This window comes from Mauremys reevesii, linkage group 5 (genome assembly GCF_016161935.1).
Source record: "Mauremys reevesii isolate NIE-2019 linkage group 5, ASM1616193v1, whole genome shotgun sequence".
NCBI lineage: Eukaryota > Metazoa > Chordata > Testudines > Geoemydidae > Mauremys > Mauremys reevesii.
Window position 1 is genome coordinate 114,120,400 of NC_052627.1, and position 20,609 is coordinate 114,141,008.

The 20,609-nt window shown below is 40.5% G+C and overlaps 1 protein-coding gene across 1 annotated transcript in view; it reads right to left on the reverse strand.

Moving 5' to 3' along the window:
• Positions 1–6,253: 6,253 nt before the first annotated feature.
• Positions 6,254–20,609, reverse strand: part of C5H4orf50 (chromosome 5 C4orf50 homolog) — a 67,556-nt gene continuing 53,200 nt past the window's right edge. Inside the window, exons 16-18 of the mRNA XM_039542653.1 lie at positions 12,605–12,735; positions 9,358–9,411; positions 6,254–6,520 (exon numbers count right to left, since the gene is read on the reverse strand). Coding sequence (XP_039398587.1) covers positions 6,254–6,520; positions 9,358–9,411; positions 12,605–12,735 — 452 coding nt within the window. The remainder of the gene's footprint in view (positions 6,521–9,357; positions 9,412–12,604; positions 12,736–20,609) is intronic.

Sequence of the window (20,609 nt, forward strand, 5' to 3'; positions counted from 1 at the left end):
AAGCCTGCTACTGATTGTGAATATATTATAAAGCACAGTGGTGGTGAAGTGGTCAGTTACTGAGGTAGAAAGGACTCTCAGGTAACAGGCACCTGGTGGGATTTTCAAAAGTGTCCATATAGACTGTGTGCCTAGCTGCCACTGACTTCAAGAATTATGGGATTTAGGCACCTAACTTGCTTAGGCACCTATCTGTATCTTCAGGCACTAAAATACCTTTGTACATCTAGCCCATAGTCAGGCACACATGAAAGGGAAAAATCACATTCCCATCTGGAAATTTGCTATCTACTATTGCTACAAGAACACTTACAATTACTGTAACTGAAAAGAAAAATATATTTCTTTTTTTCCAGAGTATTTACTTCGGATAATAACACTTTGTGTATATTCAGTTTCACTCTTTGTTTGTTTTTTATGGTCACTTGCACTTCCTGTCTCATGTTACTAGCATGATTACATTAATCTCATGCGCCACTCTGGACAGATCTCACAGGAACACGTTTTCCCATGCCCAACAAGAAGCTCTTCAGCAGCAGCAGCAAAACTGAAACTGAAGAGGCAATTTTGGAGAGCACTATAGTTAAAGGTACTGGCTTGCCTGCTGCTGAGGATGAGAGAGGAAGCAGGAGCCTTTTTAAAAGGCTTCCTAAACATCAACTGGGTGGTCTCTTTTGACATCATCTGTAGGTCTCCCTTCACGCCCACAGCATGTAGAGCAGTGAAGTAAGCCTTGTTTCAGGAGTCTGCACTGGAGCACTAGTGAGAATTAGTGAAGTTTGGGGATTACTGGATAATAGAAACCAGGCCAGTACAGGTTACACACTGTCCCACACTGCCCTGTGGGGAGAATTATTTCACTCACATTGGCTCTAGCACTCAGTAATCCATAGACCTCACCGTGTACCCTCCCCTGTTCCCCTTTAGCATGGACTAGTGATGCCTAGATACTATGATGATGGGAGAATGAAAAAGCAGGCAGTCACAATATTCTAAAATGACTACAATTCTAAGCCAAACAATTGGAACAAAGGGCTTGAAGGACTATTGGGTGGCACAGAGGGTAAGTGCATTAGCATGAGAGACAAGATTAATAAGTACACATGAATTTGTTGTCTCACTTTGTCCACATTATGAAACCAGCAGCCAGTTCAGCATGATGGTCCTTTCTTACTCGCACACTGGGCTAATAGGGATACTGCAGGTCAGCACTGAGGTGCATATCAGAACTATGCTGTCAGGGATCATGGGTCTTGAATGTGGGTCCTCATATTGCAGCCACCATCTATCAGCATACAAGTACCAGGATGAGTGTGGGCTAGTGGACCCTAGCTCACCGGAGGCACTGCCTATGAAGCTCTTGATTGGAAGAGATATCCAGCTTCTCTGATTGGCTCAGACTCACTATTTAAGCCAGAAAGAAGGCACAGGAAGTTATCTCAGAAACTAGGGGAATCCCTGGCTGGCTGCTACATTGGACTTGTCCCATCCTGTTCCAAATCCCTACTTATATGCTCCCACCCATGGCAACAGATGCTGATTCCAACCTTTGGCTTGACTTCTGACTCCATCTCCGACCCTTGGCTTGACTCTTGACTCTGTTTCTGGTTCTGCTACATTCGTCTCTTGGACCAGATTCTGTGCTCCACTTAGGACTAAATCAAGAATTGCCTCTTCTCTTGTGGGTTCCAGGACTAGCTGCTCCAAGAAATAGTCATTTATGGTGTCAAGAAACTATCTCTGCATCCTTTCCTGAGGTGACATGTACCCAGTCAATATGGGGATAGTTGAAATGCCCAATTATTATTGAGTTCAATATTTTTATAGCCTCTTTAATCTCCTGGAGCACTTCACAGTCACCATCACTATCCTGGTCAGGTGGTTGGTAGCGTATCCCTACTGCTATATTCTGATTAGTCAGGCATGACATTTCTATCCATACAGATTCTATGGTACCATTTAGTTCATTTACAATTTGTACTGCATATATTTGTACTATATATATATATATATATATATATAGTACACCTTTGAAAGCTTTGAGCTTCACCATCTTTGAAAGCTTCAAGTACTAAACCAAAAATGGTAAGCAGCTAAAATATTGTGAGTGACTTTAATGTTAATGGATATAAATGACTGATAGCACAGGCTAGAGGCAAGCAGAGTACAAAATTTCCTGCATATGTTATGGATTGGGACGAAGGTGGTCAGACCTAGGGCTCATAGTTTGGTTGAAACTATAGTAAAGAACAGACTTATGAGACGCATTGAACAACACAATTTGTTGGGGAAGAGTCAACATGGCTTTTGTAAATAGAAATTCTCTGAGGGGGTCAAACAAACATGTGGGCAAGGAGGATCCAGTAGATACAGTGTACTTGGACTTTCAGAAGGCCTTTGACAAGGTCCCTTATCAAAGGCTCTTCAACAAAGTAGGCAGTCATAGGATAAGAGGGAAGATCCTCCTACGGATCAGTAACTGGTTAAAAGGAAACAAAGAGTAGGAATAAATGGTCAGATTTTAGAATGGAGAGCAGCAAATAGTGGTGACCCCTAGGGATCAGTACTGGGGCCAGTGTTGTTCAACATATTCATAAATGATCTGAAAAAAGGGGTAAACAGTGAGGTGGCAAAACTTCCAGACAGTACAAAATTAGTCACAGTAGTTAAGTCTGAAGCAGACTGCGAAGAGTTTCAAATAGGGATGTAGAAGGTTAATTGGTTAACTGGAAAGCATTAGGCTTACCATTAACTGGACCTTAACCATTAATCGTTTAACCAGTTAACTTTTTTATCTGATATTTACATCTCTAGTTACAAAGGGATCTCACAAAACTGGGTGATTGGGCAAAAAAATGGCAGATGAAATTCAATTTTGATAAAAACAAAGTAATGTACATTGGGAAACATAACCACAACTATACATTGGGAAATGGTGGGGTCTACATTAGCGGTTGCCATTCAAGAAAGATCTTGGAGTCACTGTGGATAGTTCTCTGAAAACATTCACTCAATGTGCAACTCAAAAAAGCTAACAGAATGTTAGGAACCATTAGGAAAGGGATAGATAATAAGACAGAACATATAATGGCTCTATATAAATCCATGATATGCCCACACTTTGAAAACTGCATGCAGATCCCATCTCAAAAACAATATATTAGAATTGAAAAAGGTACAGAGAAGGGCAACAAAAATGATAAGGGGAATGGAAAAGCTTCCCATATGAGGAGAGATTAAAAAGACTTGGACTTTCAGCTTTGAAAAGAGATGACTAAGAAGTGATATGATGGAGGTCTATAAAATCTTTACTTGTGTGGAGAAAGATAATAAGGAAGTGTTATTTACTCTTTCACATAACACAAGAACCAGGGATCACCCAATGAAATGAATAAGCAGCAGGTTTAAAACAAACAAAAGGAAGCAGCAAAGAATCCTGTGGCACCTTATAGACTAACAGATGTTTTGCAGCATGAGCTTTCGTGGGTGAATACCCACTTCTTCGGAAGTACTTCTTTACACAATGGACAGTCAACCTGTGGAACTCGTGGCCAGGGGATGTTGTGTAGGCCAAAACTATAGTAGGGTTCAAAAAGGAACTAGATAATTTCATGGAGGATAGGTCCATCAATGATGGTCAGCTTACAACCTCATGCTCTGACTGCCCCAGACTCTGATTGCCAGAAGCTGGAAGTGGATGACAGGGGAGGGATCACTTGATGATTGCCTATTCTGTTCACTCCCTCTGGGGCACCTGGCATTGGCAACTGTCAGAAGACAGGATACTGGGCTAGGTGGACCATTGGTCTGACCCAATATGGCCATTCTTATATTCTAACATATGCAAACATTTATCAGAGGCTGATGCCAAGGGATTTGGTTTAATGAGAAGAATAAACTTTATATTTAAACAGACTTAAACACTATAAGTACTTATTCAGAATTTACCATGTGAAATGAGTGACTCAACGTAATCAGTACATGCTCCCAGTTTAGTGAGAACAGGCCAGAATGCAATGGGTAGTTCCATTTAACTATCATTCAGCTACATAAATGGGCTGAGCAAGTGAAGCTAAGAAAGAAATCCCTATCTTATCTGCCCATGAGAAGGTTGTTTTCCTTTGTTTCTACTATCAGATTTCTGAGTATGCTGAAGCCCAAGATTTGTTATAAATGACAAATGACAGTTTTATCTTTCCGATCTAAAAGGAGAAAAATAAAGAAAGCTCAAGGTTTAGATGAGGATGTTTGCATTACATTTTAGGTGATCATTTTAATTTACATGGAGACATGGACAGTACATCATATTTGCACTCAGCGTGCATACATAGCTGATACAGGGAGATGTTGGTCTGTAAGTGATAAATTGAAGGATTGAATAAATTGGACAGTACATCATATTTGCACTCTGCGTGCACACATAGCTGATAAGGGGAGATGTTGGTCTATGAGTGATAAATTGGAGGATTCTCTTTCTAAAGGAAAGCTAGGACCAAGAAAGGGGACCTTGTAAAGGATGTTCACACCTGAACAATTAATCATGCTGCACTCTGTAAAACTTGCCCTTATGCCTCACTATCATGTCATGCATTCATAAAAAGTCAAAATTCATTATATAGTCTTTTAAGCTAACATACCTCTCATGATTATCTTATATTTATGTGAAGCCCTGAAAATAACCCTTAAGCAAGAGGAAAGCTTATGCAAGCTACCTGCTTTGACAAAGTATGTTGAATTAGAGCTAGCCTGCATGCTTTGTACTGTGTTCACACAACAGCACACTCACACTTTGCCTCCATTTTCATTCTGGGATGTATATAATGCAGAATCATTCAGGGAATGGAGGAAAATCTGAGCAAGGTAAGCTGTTTATTGTCTCAAATAGTGCCATGTGAAGGATTCACAACAAAACCCCCTTCCAACCCCAGATTTCAACATCTAGGAATTAAAGGCAAGACATTCTTGGGGAGGGCCTCTGACTCCCCAATTTACTGCCCTTGTGAGCTGGGTGAGCCTGAGTTTTCTGATGTTTGGGGTATGTATTTCTGTAGCCTTGAGCTGGAACACCAACAACAAACGCCAACTAGGAAAATTTGGATTCAGGTCCAAATCTGGATCCAAACTCTGCAACCTACTAACACCTTAACCACAAGGCCAACCTTAATCTCCTCTCTGCACAAAGTGTACTATGGTTTTACTTACATTCTTCCTCAGTGAGACAGAAATCTATTGTGCATCTTTTACTTACAGTGTTTCCCAAAATACTTCAAACTTTTATTTCCTTATATTTCTAATCCATGGGACCTTGAACATTAACAATCTTAATTTCTCTAGCTGTGCTTTCCCATAGCTGAATACCTTCGTACAGCTCCTTACTAATAAACCCTCTCTATGGTATAGTGAATTCAATCTGTTCATTGTCACTGATCCAAGATACCCCTTATCGCTACACTATAGATCATCTACTCTTTATTGGTCAATACCAGAGCTAACCAGTCTCACTTTTAAGCCAATCGGCTAATTTTACCCCACACAGTTGGGACGGACAAGAAGCTAGCTCTGCAGATACCCACAATCCCAGTTTTCCTCATCATTAAATTAACTCCAGCACTGACATGCCAAACCGGCAAAAAAAAAAGCAGAAACTGGGCTTGTTTTTGGCTTAATTGGCTTGTAAATTGCTTGTTAGCTAGTTGTTTTTGGCTTGTAGCTTGCTACTTCTTTTTTTATCAGCTCCCAGGAAGTAGGGACATCGGGGGGAGAGAGTCAGGAGTGCACAGCAGGCCCACCACAGTCCCAGACACCACACCGGGGGGATCTAGTCACATAAGTGTTGGGTTCTTAGGGATTTGGACTTGTTTTGAAATGGGATTAGCTTGATTTTTGGCTTATTCTGAAAGTTGGGCTGCTTATTTACCACATGAAAGTTGGCAACTGTGCTCCAGCAGCACCTCCATCCACAGTTACATTACAAATTTCCTTTTCTAAGGCAATGAAACTCTAATGTGTGTATGCAAGGTACATATTAATGAACAGCCATTATATGCTTCACTAAAAATGCAGCAGAAAAATGCTTTTCATTTCTGTAGAACTACTTTGATGTACAGTGTATTACTGATAACCCACAGGTTCTTTGGTATTACAACTGCCTAGTGATTAGAACACAAACATGCATAAGTTGTAAACAGGTGTTTGTCAGACAGGTGCCTACTGATTAGAACACAAACATGCATAAGTTGTAAACAGGTGTTTGTCACGAGGACAGTAAAATGTATTCAGTCAGAAATGACCAGAGGATAAGACTTTCCATTGATAACAGAGCAGTTGCTGTTACCTCATGGGAGCTGGCATCAGGCTTTTCGTCTTCAGGGTAATCACTAGAGGCAAATGATGAAGCTTCCTTTTTTGTTAAAGGACAACTAAATTGAACATTCATCTTCTCAGAAACCAAACCAGAAGAACCAACAGTCTGAACGCTGATTTGAAATGGCACAGAAAGATCCAGATTTTCTAAAATAGTCTGAAATGAGAGATCTCCATTTTAAAATGAGCTTAAGTCATACATTAAAGCAATACTACTATTTATATAGAACTTTATGTAACATATATTAGGCCAATTTTCCACTGGTACAAATGGGCACAAGCGCCTTTGATTTCAATGGAGTTTTGCCTGTTTACATTGCAAAGAATTTGGCCCAGTGTGTGTGCACATGTGCCCGTGTAAAATAAGGGGGCAATGGGACAGGGTGAAATGGTATAAAGCAGCGTAAGTTTGGGATGTTCACATTACTCATGAGTGTCAAAACCACTCGTGAGTAATGCAGGTCATCCCAAGCTCATCCCAAGAAAGCCTTTGCGCCATCCCCCCCCGTTCACATATTCTGTATATATCACATTACATAAGAAAACATTTTACACATGTTTAGAAAGATTTTAAACTATCTTCTTCTCATCTTCCCCTTTTGGGGGGAGGGGAAAGCACCTATTGGCTGCCTGGGTGCATATGTGGGCCCCGGGAACCCAGCTGTAAAGGGCTCAGAGGGAGTCATAAAACTCTTTAAAAGAGCTTTTCCATTCCTAAAGATATCATTGTTGTCAAGTCTGTGATCTCAGTCCCTTCTAGGGCTAGAAACTGTTAGGTTGTTTTCTTATTTTGTTTTTTAATGGAAGCTGTTTGAAGTTGCTCAGTGGTCTGGAATGTTAAAATAAGTCCTCAGAGTAGAGTGCAAGCAAGGCAGTCAAAGGTGCACAATAAATTAATTTCTCACATGTCTCTGCAATTTAGCACATCTCTCCTCTACCTAATGCATATTACCTACACATATGTGGTATATACATAAACAGGAAGACTAAGAAAAACTAATCCACATAATCAGTTCTGTTAAAAGAATTTCCAGTGGATTGACTACACTTGGAGTTCATTACAAAACATGTTTAAAAGACCAAATAACCAAATGTTGCCAATTTATTGTCTACAGACAAAGCAGTACAGTACAGAAAGGAAAGCATTGATACCATACTAATCCTTCTGAGGAGCTTGTTTCTCACAGCATGTAGTTCATCTTACATGGAAGATGTACTTCAAAATATGTCCCTCGAACCACTTATATTTATAGCACAGTTGCTTATAAGTTTGAAAGCAACTTATATGTCACTTAAGATCCAACCCATAAGTTTAGGATGGAGGGGGGAGGGATAGCTCAGTGGTTTGAGCATTGGCCTGCTAAACCCAGGGTTGTGAGTTCAATCCTTGAGGAGGCCACTTAGGGATCTGGGGCAAAAATTGGTCCTGCTAGTGAAGGCAGGGGGCTGGACTCAATGACCTTTCAAGGTCCCTTCCAGCTCTAGGAGATTGGTAGTCTCCAATTATTACCTATTACATACCAGTTCCTTAACTTGTTCTGTACCTTTCCTTATCTCTGTTTTGGATATTATACTTTAAACCAGTTGATCATGAAGATACCTGTACTAGGACATAGAACAGATGTATCTTGCCTTTGACAGACTTTATATTTGCTAATGCCAAAAGCTACATTGAGCTTTGCAAAGCATATAGCTCTTGACGCATGTGAACAAAGTGAACAGAGTTGTGGGAAAGAGAGATCATTCAGTTAACATAACTGACTACATGCTGGGCATAATACAATATTAATATGATATGCTTTACAGCTAGCATATATATATTGGCTAACAGTCACTTAAGAAAAAGCATACTATTTAATTTTTAAAGGCAGTGTGTTCACCAGAACACACAAGGATATTAAATAAACAGTAAACACATATTTATTTATAAATTTCATACTGAGTCAAGGACAATTAAGATGTCTGGAAAGAGAGACATGTATGAAAAGCATGGCTGAATGTTCCATGATATTACATGAAACAAATTACTTGAGTCACATGTTCAGTTAATCTCTACTGCCTAATATGATAGCGCTGGTCTCTGTATACTTTCAGTAATAACAGGAAATGATACTATGAAATTGCTGTCAATAGCTGACTTGGAATGAGACGGCATTAAAACCCAATGATCGATGTTGAAATGACTAACCAGGAATCAGGGGCGGCTCCAGGTCCCAGCACGCCAAGCGTGTGCTTGGGACGGCTCCATGGGCCATGGGCGCGGTCGCCAGGCGCAGGCAGAGGGCTCCAGTGGCTCTCCCGCAGCGGCCGCGCGGGCATGCCTGCGAGGTCCGCTGGTCCCGCCGGTGGATCCGCGCATCCACGCTGCAGGAGTCCCCACTGGCCGCGGGACGGACGACGACAGCGCGCGCCGCCGTGGCGTGCCGCCATGCTTGGGGCAGCGAAATTGCTAGAGCCGCCCCTGCCAGGAATCATGCTGGTGGAAGGAAGCTGACTCTATCTCACCTGTGGTTATGAAAAGCCACAAAGCATCTGATGGCAGATTTTCAAGAGGTGATAGGAAAGAAGCACAGAAACTCCAGGTGGAATTAATGTATGCTTGATGATGCGCATCATATATGATGTCCTGGGAACTGACCTTGCAGTGTCTTGCAACCCATAAGCAACCCAGTAGACCGGGTAAAACAAGCAACCATATCCTCAAAATAATTTCAGGCAAATGATTTAAGAGATATATATGTAATACCAGGTACAATTATCTTGTTTCAGGTTCCTCCTCTTCACTCTAATACAACATCCAGTGATTATTTCTATTAGTTACATTGCTGCAAAAGGATGATGCTACGAAGCACTATCTTCAAAAATTACACTGTAATCAAGGAAATAACATACTCCCCATCACTGCACTGTCTACAAAATTATGCAGCTCAATGGTTTCTCCAAATTAAACAGTGATAACAAATAATATCTTTTCACAAAAAAAACTCTGCTTACCTTGGTGCAGGCTGAACTCATAACAGATTTGTGAAATTCTCCACCTGTATATATCTGCAGTGTAATATAAAGTTCAGTTAAAGGTTAACGAGAAAATAAATAGCTTGTTTAAATTACCTAATGTAGGTTGTGGAGGCTATTTGGAAATTTACCTACTGTAGCTGTGAATTTTTAGATACTTATTCAATAGTGATTTACATTTTACTACATTTCATTTAGGGTGACTTGATTAAGTGAGATTAAGAGGCACATACCCTTATACTGGCTCTCTGCCAATGATTTCACAGGAGCTCTATGATGCTGGCAACATGGCGTGTGTTCACATGGGTAACTGCCATTGACACTAGTCTATGAATGAGTAACTTGTGTGCCAAAAAACTCCAGCCTTTAAACATATCGGGCCAAATCCTAAAGTCTTTGCACTGATTTTACTCCGGGCCAGATTTTAATGGGAGTTAGGCACTTAACCTTCCTAGGCAATTTTGAAAATCTACTAGGTACCTATCTGCATCTTTAGGCACCTAAATACCTTTCCAAATCTGATCCTCAGTTCTTATTCAAGCAAATACCAACTGAAACCACTGGCTAAGGGCTTGTTTATAATGACCTGTAGTTCAGATTATGAGGCTGTGAATTGCAGTGCACACTAACACACTGTGCGCTAATTGCCCTTAGTGGTTGCTGCTGGTGCAAATTCAAAAGTTCCTAGCTCGTGTTAACAGAGTCCTGTTTGAAAGAGGACTACATTAAGGAGAACTAGGTAAAAATATTATCTAGGTACCTTTTAGTTCACTCCAGCAGTGTCCACAAAGGTCAGTTAGAGAGCAACAATTTGGGCACTCTGCAGTGCAATTCACACCTCCATAGTCTGCACCGCAGCGCAGTGTAGACGCATCCTAAGTAAGGACCACAAGCCATGTTCTGCCACTCATATGCGCCAGAAGCAGTAATTGATTTCAGTGGGACTATTTAAAGAGTAAGGGGCTATTCAGCAAAAGACAGCGCTGAGCAAGGGCTTCAGGGTCTGGAGCATTGTTTTGTACTTGCCACAGAGTTCCCGCAGGAGTACCACAGTGCAAAGACCTTACACAAAAAATCATCTTGGTTTTTTTTCAAAAATTTCCAAAGTCTAGTACATACACAACAGTAAAGTGGGAAATGTAAATAGCATTCCAAAACTACTGCCCTAAAGTTATGACACATGTAAGGTACAATTTAAGGCAGTTTCAAGTAAAGGCCCCGTATAAAATATATACCTATGTCTGCCATAAGCCTGCAAACTATACACTTACTGTACTTTGGAGACTGCACCTGCTCCTAGTGAAATCAAGAGGAGTTTTACCATTGTCTTTAATAAGACATGATCAAGTCCTTGGTTAGGAGATTGCAATCACATCCCTTTAAAAATTCATCAGTGAGCTCAGCCTATATATACATGAATTCAGGTGCATGCATGAATAAAAGAAATGTGTGATAACTTATTACTCTCACAGAGACTACAGTAAAGGGAGATGGGAAGGCAGGGACAGCATCTCTTTCAAAATTGATTAAGCATATAATTGATGTAGGAGAATTATTAATATTATACCATTTTAACTACAAAAAATGGGAACAAAATATACCATGCAGCCACAGGTCTTAAATGCATCAATCATTGATATAACTGGGATGATATATATTACACAATCACAAATTGACACTGGAATAGGCTTTCCAAAAGTCACTTCAAAAGGGAGTTGTTCATAGCTTTTTAAAGAAAAAAGATACAAATTTATACCAAATAAAATAATTGAATAATAGTTAATTGAGTTTATTCTTGCCAGGTTACAGGTCAACATTTTTTTTCAAATTATGGCAAATATAATTAAATTATATTCACCCCTTATTCTGGACATGTAACTCACATTAATGTTACATGCTCTGATTGAGGTAGCATGTTATATTGCAGAGCAGCACGTTATTGACAACCAATGTCTTGTATATCCATGTATAACTATGGGAAATGAAATATTTTTCTTATTACATTAGCATATTTTATATTTCTGATTAGAGCCATTTGCACCCTAGAATTATGAAGGGAAAAACTACTTGCTATCTTTCTTCTCCTGAAATGAGTTAGAGAGAGAGGCAAAATGTATCACAACAAGTGGCAATTCAGCATCCAGAGAAAAACAAAGAACTGGAGTGTGGAGACTGAAGTACCCTGCTCCCCTGAGAAGTACCTGCCTTCCAGGTCTGGAGAAGCCTGCACTGTACAGCTGATCTGCTCTGCTGATATATAAACGATTTCTATCTTCAGGGCTATCAATCTGGCACCTTGTACAAAAATTAAATTAACTTAAAAATAAAGTAAAATCAATTTCCCGCATTATTATGGGCCAGATTATGATACCTTTACTCATGTTGAGTAGTCCTTCACTTCTCAACTAGCCCTATTCAAAGGATGACCCAGTGGTTAGGGCACGGACTTAGGAGACCCAGGTTCAATTCCCTCATCTATTACAGATTTCCTGTGTGATTAAGACAAGTCACTTAGTATACTTCTCTGTACCTCAGTTACCCATCTCTAAAATGGGAATAATAGCACTGCCCCACCTCACAGGGGTGTTATGAGGGTAAATACATTAAAGATTGTGAGTAAAGGGGGGCTATAAAAATACCTACAATAGACAGATATTGAAATATTTAGCAAACCCAATGTAAGTGTAGCAGAATCAGGCTCCATTAATGTATCTGCAAAGCACAGACAATGAGCTTTTCACAAGCATTGCAGAAGATACAAAATGAAGAATTTGAAACCTAAACTTCTGCAATTAATAATGACCCCTCACTATTTCTAGGTTCATTAAATGGGAATTTTAAGTTTAGTTAGACCCTTGAAAAAGAAATACTCTTAAATGTCATTTTAAAATATTATGATATTTAAGCAATATCAAGACTACTACAGGGGAGCATATTATTTCTACTTGTTTTTTTTCTAAATTAAACTCAGTAGCTTTTGCGTCAATAACCATTGAACAAGAGTGTAAGATATGCCTTTGTAATAAAAAATGACTTTATGGATTTTATTGAGTGTTTAAAAATCAATGTGCTATACTAGGTAGCATCCAAATATTAACACTTTGAGTATTTGAAACAAAAAAATTACGCATGCGAAAAAAACTACTCAGGAATATTTAAGAAATGTTTCCTATTTAGCATGGCATAAAGCATTTTATGTAGTGTTTTACCTGGTATTTAAACATACCCTGTATCCTGTAATGAAAGTTCCATTGCTACATCCTAATTCATCTACCACGGGTCTCTCCCAGCCAATCATCATGCTGCTATTTCCCACAGCTTTAATAATATAGACCGAACCAACTGGAGCAGGAGGTCCTAGAGAGAAAACATAAAAGTAATGCAGCAAGACGTTTCTGTCCAACAGCTTTTTAAACCACTGACATAGCATGGTCCTAGTAGTGGTAAGCTACCTTTTTCTCTCCAACAACAACCAGGAACAGGGTACTACGTTCAATAGTATAAATTCTAGAGGGTATATGGAAACTGACATGCTATGTCTCTCCCTCCTTTTATTCCAGAAATATCATATCCTTAACAACAAAGTTCAAATAGGCTTGCAGGCCTGGACAAAATAAAAGGGAGGTGAACCAGTTGCTCTCAATGGGGTATTATAAATAAAATGGAACTGACCAAGTCTAAAATGTTGTTATGAGCAAATGTACGCAGTGTTGGTCCCAGGATATTAGACAAACAAAGTGGGTGAGGTAATATTGGACCAACTTCTGTTGGTGACAGAAACAAGCTTTTGAGCTCACACAGAGCTCTTCTTCGGGTCTGGGAAACATACTCAATGTCACAGCTAACTAACAGATTAAACAGATTATTTAGCATAAATAGTTAACACATATTTCAAGGGACCATTCAAGGTGCAGTGACCAAGTAACAGCCCTCCAATCATAGGGAGGAAAGGAATGGGGGGCGGGGAGAGCGGAGACAGTAGAGGCAACTGTTATGAACAAGTGCAATTTCATTGTCAGATAATGACAGACCCAGAACTTCCTGGCAACCACTCCAAGTCTGGAATTTCAGAAAGCTCTTGACACCACACAGAATGGCCAATATGGTTAAAATTGTTATAGGCCCAAATTGTGGCTTCCTCATAGACTAGTCAATGCCACTCTCATCCACGGTTACACACTTTTCACAATGCTGTTCCATTCCTGTATCGTCAACCTTATTGAAAAACATGCAGTTGAGTGGAACGGAGCAGATGGTATTTTGAGCCCATTCCTACTTTCCTTGTGCACAGAAAACACCCACTAATATTAAGCAGGAGCTGGTCCTTTGCTGCTTTTCACTTGGTTAGCGAGAGAAGGGGATTAATCTTTATAGCCCCAATTCAGCAAAGCATTTCAAGCAAATGCTTAACTTTAAGCAAGTGAGTAATTTCATCCCTAGTCAGAAAAGCTCTTAAGTTGCATTGTAAACTTAAGCACATGCTTAAGAGTTTTGATGAACTGGGACCTATGTTTTTATTATCAAAATTTGCTTAATTTTTTATAATTAATTAGTAGTAGTAGTATCACTGTAAGTTCCCTTCTTATTTCTCTATCTCAGGCAATCAAAAAAGCTTTGTTACTCATCTTTGTTCCTAATTATATCCAGTAACTAGCTTTCCACATTGAAAGCTACATAGTCTGTAATCATTTTGATCGAACTGTTGAGTCATGCATGCTCCATTTGATTACTTCAATGAAGAATGGTTAAAGGAGACTCCTATTTAACAGGCAAGCAGTAGAAATATCAAGGAGAAAGCAAGATGAAATTGTAGAATATACAGCAAACCTGATAATGCCTGAGAAAGAGAGCTGACAAACCCTCAGTGCATTAATTGGAAAAAGTGACACTTTTTATCAGAGAAGGCTGATCCTGCAACCATAATAATGAATGACAGAACTCCTCTGTGCTTACATAGGAGCAAAAGCAGGACTTAAAAATGTAGTTGCACTTAACCCTCAAAGGCCTAATTTAGGACAGATAGAGAGGGCAGATGAGATCGTATGAAACACTAAAGCTAGAAGCCCATATTTGAACTCTGAGGAGCTGAAAGAGAGGGTACTCTGAGCCTGGCTTTACCTTTGACTCTGAAATTCACTTCCCCATTAGTGTGAAATTGAATCTGAGTCAATGACCTTCAGGGCTAGTTTTAAGGCCTATTTAATCGCTCAGGCCTAGATCCTTGGCGTCTGTTCTGGCTGCTTTGCCCTGAAGCAGCACAACGCAGCTGGAGAGCTCTCCAAAAGAGGTTGCTGAGGAGTCCCATGACACAGAGGAATGCTAAATGATATGAAGTAGCCTCTGGCAAATGGAGATCAGCTGGCACAGAGAAGCAGGCCCATTCAGAACCACAGAGAGTAGTTCTTCTATCCCTCATTTATTATTGTCTTCCCCCTCACCCTTCATCTTGCATTGTCTATGATTTGTCTAGCAAACAGCAAGGCCCTTGAGGCCAGGAACTTATCTTTTCACAAGGTTCACACCTCCCAAATACAGAAGAGTTTGGTTGTGAGCTGGAATTAACCCCAGGGCTGTACTTTAGCCTTTTTAAATTTAAGAAGGGGTGGGGATCAAAAACATGGCCATTAAACTAGTGCCTGCAATTCTGAATGAAGACGATTTGGGGGCATCATTTTGGGTGCCTAGAAGTATGCATTGACCATAAATAGCAGGCACCAGATTCAGTGTTCTGGTTGTGGCCATTTTGAAAATTTGGTCAAAGATGCCAGCAGTTAACAAGACCTACCTTTGTTGGCTGCTAGACAGAACCAGGCATATATTTTATGTGTACAAGTGGAATGCTGTTTATTTGTGAAAGTAAATTTAGTATAAGAAGTGCTGCAGGAAACACAAGAGTATTTGTCTAAAATGTATCATGCCAATTTCCAGGCAAGAAATTTAAAAAACTGGCTATTTGCTGTCCCCAGATACCTCTAGGATACACCAGCTGAATACTTAAAGGATGCAACTGCCTGAGAAAGCATAAATCAAGCTTCAAGGAAATTATTGCTAAAACTGCAGCATCAGTTGCCTGAATGCTGTCACCATCAATCTACCCAAAGCATGACCTTGGTACTTCCATAGATGTTGGCCTGTCGATTGAGCTCAGCTTCTTAGGCTGGCTGCACTACCTGTGTATTGATGTCTTTATTACATTTTACCTTTCTCTGTTTTCATATTTTTGTGGTATAAATGAAATAGAAAGAGTCTGTACATTTGTGTGAATTATGACTCCAGGGCAGTGACAACAGTATTCATGTCCAGGACCAACTATGGGATCATGCTTTTTATTGAATGTTCCATTTGCACAAACAATTGGAGTTCGTTCCCTTTTGTAATAAGTGAAGAATGGTCTGGATCCTCAGGTGCACCCAGTAAGTGCTGAGCACGGCTAAGAGAGAAAAATGCAAAGGAGCCATTCACAATTCCCTGATCCTAGGGCAATTTTGGGTATGTCTACCCAGCAGTTGATTTAATTAATTGTGGTGTAGATGTTCGGGATCGGGCTGGAGCTCAGGCTCTAGGAGCCTCTGAGGGAGGAGAGTCTCAGAGCTCAGGCTGGAGCCCGAGCTCAAATGTCTAAACAGCCTCTTAGCCCGTATCCCACAAGCCCAAGTCAGCTGGCATGGGCCAGCTGTGGGTGTCTAACTGCAGTGTAGACATACCCTTTCTGCTGGCCCATACCCAACATAGTTAAGGAACCATTATATTGACAGGAATTGCTGAAGCGCAGTTAATTGTATCCATACCCGCTTCTGTTCTTGGTATATGTCCCCACTCAGAGCTAGGAGCAGACAGCTCCTTTTATTTTGGCCTGCAGGGCTTTGATTGGCTATTGCTGAACCCCAGCCCTTCTAGTAGCGGAGGACCAGATGTCAATGGTTCCCAAGATGGCTCCTCCCAAGATGCTTTTCTAGGCAAGGCTAAAGCTCTAATAATACTTGCTGCTCTTTTCCTCTCAGAAAGCTGTTTCCTGGGGCAGGGTACAGAAAAGCAATGGGTCATGAAGGCCTGGTATGCCCTGTCACATAGATTATAACATTGTTCTTTGTAGGCAACACCCAGTCTTATGTGGGACTCAGGTCAGAACCCCATCCAAGCAGGAGCCCAAGGAGCACTGAGAAAGTGATTCTCACAGCTTCTGAACAGAGTGTGGGATACACTTTGTTCCATTGCACTTTGGGGAAATGGAAGATAAGCTCTGTGGGGAGCCATATTTCCATTTTCACTACAATGGAAACCTACTGATTGCAAACAGGATGGGATCTGTGGACTTTCCGGCTGGATGCCTGGGACATTGCTCTATCTGGCAAGAGTCCTCAATGGAGGTAGGTAAGTAGTAGATAAAAAATGGGTTTTCAGGAAGGGTTTGGGCTAAAGGCTCACTCCTCCATTCCCTCAGCTCCAGGATTTGTGGATTCATTTGGATTATTTATTCTTATTATTCATTTTATGTTGGGCACTCCACTCAAATACACAGCATAAACATTTAGAACTTGATGCTACACAGAGAGGATGCAGATATTGCACGTATAAATGCAAAGTAAAATGTATGTCACAGGGCAACCAATTCCATTAATGAGAGCACCACCGAGTCAGCCCTGTCTGTTCACAGGAGCACTTTATCATGAGCAGGATTGCAGTTAAGTCCTTGTCTGGCTATAGCAAAAGAAAAACAGGAGACACTGATATGGATTTAATCAGGCTGCAACTTTAATATTAGCGGTCTGGGACTACCTAGCAGATAAAAGTGTACAGTGCAGGCAACTCCATGTTCATTCAAATAACTACCTACAGCTTCCACCGGCCCCCTTTTATTTTCCATCCAGGTCCACCAGCCAACCCATGGCTTGGACCTTACCATCTACCCCCTCTCCCATCATAGGAGGGTTAAGGTGGGCTAAAAGAAAGGGGGGTTGGCTCCCTGCTGTACTATTCATAGGTGCCCCACCTTCCCCCCCCCACACACACACACTTGTTTCATTCCTTTAACAAGCACTTCCTTTACCAGGCCATTTATCTGGTCACTGGCTGCCTGCCAATGTACCACCTGCACTGGACATCTGCCCTGCACTTACAAAATAAGTTGTGACATACAGCCTAACCGCTCTATTTTCCTCACCATAATAGGTCCTCCCTGACACCCGCTGTGAAGAAGGTGAAAAAACCTCACTCCACAAAGCCGATATGGTGGTGAGGGAAAAATTCCTTCCCAGTCACCTTACAACCGAGCGACTAGTGTAATGCCCACAACAAGTCCTAACCCAACCTGATATTCTCACCTCGGGATGAGGGAGGGTGTGTGCTGCCTTGCCTGCTGCATGGAGAAAGGACTTCCCATGCCAGGGCTTGCACCTTTTAAAGCCTTCCTGCTCTCACATTCCCAGGGTGCGAGTCAGTACCGCAAAGCTGAGCATCACCCACCTTTTTGTAGCAGTTTCTGATCTTTCTCCCCCTGCCACAAAGCACTGCTACCCCCCCACCCGACCCACAGTGCAGTCAATCCCCTTAGACATGCCAATTCTCTCTCCAAGCCTTTTTTAACCTGCCTTCTTGAAAGGAAGTAGGTGTACAGAGGGCTTAAGATTTACTATACTTAGCATATAACCTTATGTGAATTCATTTGTGGCCTCCACTTGCACTTATGCTGGAGTAAAACTACCTTGCACAAGGTCTTAGTAGTAAGTGACAACTGTTTGAGAAAGATCGAAGCTGAACAAAACTCTAGATACAAGAAACAGCTGTACTAAATTTCCTATTTTATGCTGAATCAGCACATTTGGAAGCAGTACTTGCTCTCACTGATCAGTGCCAGTGGGGTTGTCTCCTGACACAGCAATTTAGCAGCAGCAGCAGCAAAGCTATTTTAATTAAGAGGAATTCCACGGGTAAGTTTCCAAGTGATCTGAGGCTGATCAGCCACTCTTCCTTATGGCAAATTATTAAAAAACAACCAGAATACAATCATATTTACTTAGTGCTATAAAGTATTCATCTCCAATATCTGCATTTCAGATGTACATGACTAAACAGAAATCAAACTGAGCTATTCTTAATGCCCAGAGAAACCAGCCATCTGAACAAAACTGGGAAAGAGAAAACAACTCAGAACACCTGGTGAAAAGAAAGAGGCCAAAATGATCAAAAACATACAGGACTGAATGCTAGACAGGAATGACTCACTGTCTATTTTTTTACAGACTAAGCCCCTGCAGTCTCCTTGGCCGGTCTCCATCTGGTCATGCTGCAGCGTCATTTTTGCAGCAGTGTAACACATGATATTTCCAATTCAAAGTGTTTTTTAGATATAGGCCACTTGTCGATCTATGTTTATCTGATTTGTATAGCGTGCCCTTTTGCTGCAATGTACTAGCACCTCCAAATGTATCTTGTGAAGGGAAAATAGGATTCAGTATGTATATTTTATATAAACATGCACGGAATTATGGAATGGGATCTCCTTGACTGAAAAGTGAAAGCTGTTTTCTCAGACTCCAACAGAAAAATTTCTAAGTGGTCCAATGCAATCTAATATTTTGCATTTAGAATTCAGCAATTTCATTGCAACAAAACACAATTTTCTGTGTAACAGCTTTGCAAATTATCTCTCACAAGACTTCACATCTTTGATGTCCATAACAGAATTGTAGAGTCAAATAAAAAACAACAAAGGCAGAGAGAGAATTTAGGAGATATATATGTCAGACAAAACATGTATTTTCAACTAGGATTTGAAAGGAGATGGAAAATCTGAGCAGTGGAAGGATACAGGATAGCTGCTTCAGATAACAAAAGCTTCAGGGGAGAAGGTTCTCAACAGACACAACAGACACAAGCTTATGTGGCCAGCACTTGAGAAATAAGAGAGGTGGGAAGGAGTTAAAAGAGACAGAAGGCCTGTAGGATGGCCAGGCATGAGTCTATGGAGGATTTTAAAATCAAAGAGGGCATTTTAGAACTGAAATGAATGAGGCTTCAGGTGAAGTTTTCTGAGGTTGCACTGAAAGTCTAAGTTGTCTGAGGTGATTCTTAATGTGATAATGCTTCTTTGCATGTTTGAGAAGGGCAAAGAGGGGTGTTTTGCATCTGTTAGAAAGCCAGTCCCACCAAAGGCCATAGAAAAGGGGATTCATATACTAAACAAATCTAAATGTCATAGTATTTACATTATTTATGTTTTTATTTTTCATATGCATCCTTCTGCTGGTTATTTAATTAATATCTGTATATAATGTTGGGGTCAGAAAGAAATTTCTCCAGTGTGCAGATTATTCCACTGTAGAGTTTCTTGAACCATTCTGTCAAGCATCTGGCAGTTGCTACTGCAGTGACAGGATCTTAGGCTAGATGAGCCATGGTCTGAGCCAGTATGGTAATTCCTATGTTCCTATAGTGGACACATGGAAAGCATGACATGCATATCTCTCTCCCCAATCCTGAAGAAAATCTCTGTTTTAAGAAGTGGTCCCCAGTATGAAAACCATTAATCTAACAGACTATTCTTTTATTCTAATCTATTTTATGTTTTTTAAAATATTTCTACTCTAGTAAAATGTCTCATATTTTACAGAAGCAATGACCACCTGCCTAAATGGAAGAATATGGACCCAAAACAGAGCAAAAACTAACCTGCACCCAATGTCTTTTCCTGCCACCCACCTGAGACAACTAAATGTAAGTCTGCACTTGGGGGAAAAGAGTCTTTTGTTCCAAAAATTAAGAAATCTGCTTGGAGAATCTGAGCAACTCATAAGTGAGAGACAAACAAAGTGCAACATCTGTGTTAAATGTAATAATGCACACCTCATATGGATGGAATAGCTAAATTTCCCTCTGGGTTGAAAGAAATTGAACAGATTGCTTAGAAATATGTAAACCCTCATTTTCCTTAGTGCAAGGAAGCAACCGCCATCCAGATGGAGAATATCAAAAGTATCAACTGGCACATTTTACTCACATTTTCTCTACTGATCACTCAGTTTACAAGAGGGTTCTATTATGGCCAAGTCCCCCGTGCACAGAGAGTGGTAAAGAGCACCATTTGTCATTCACTCATTCAAAACATAGCGCATTTAAAGGTTTCCCCAATAAGGGATTGATATCACCTGAGAGGGGGAAAAAAAGTCTCTCTCAATATGTCATCATCATCATGGCAAATACTAAAGGGACTTAAGCCTCACTGCAAATGGAGC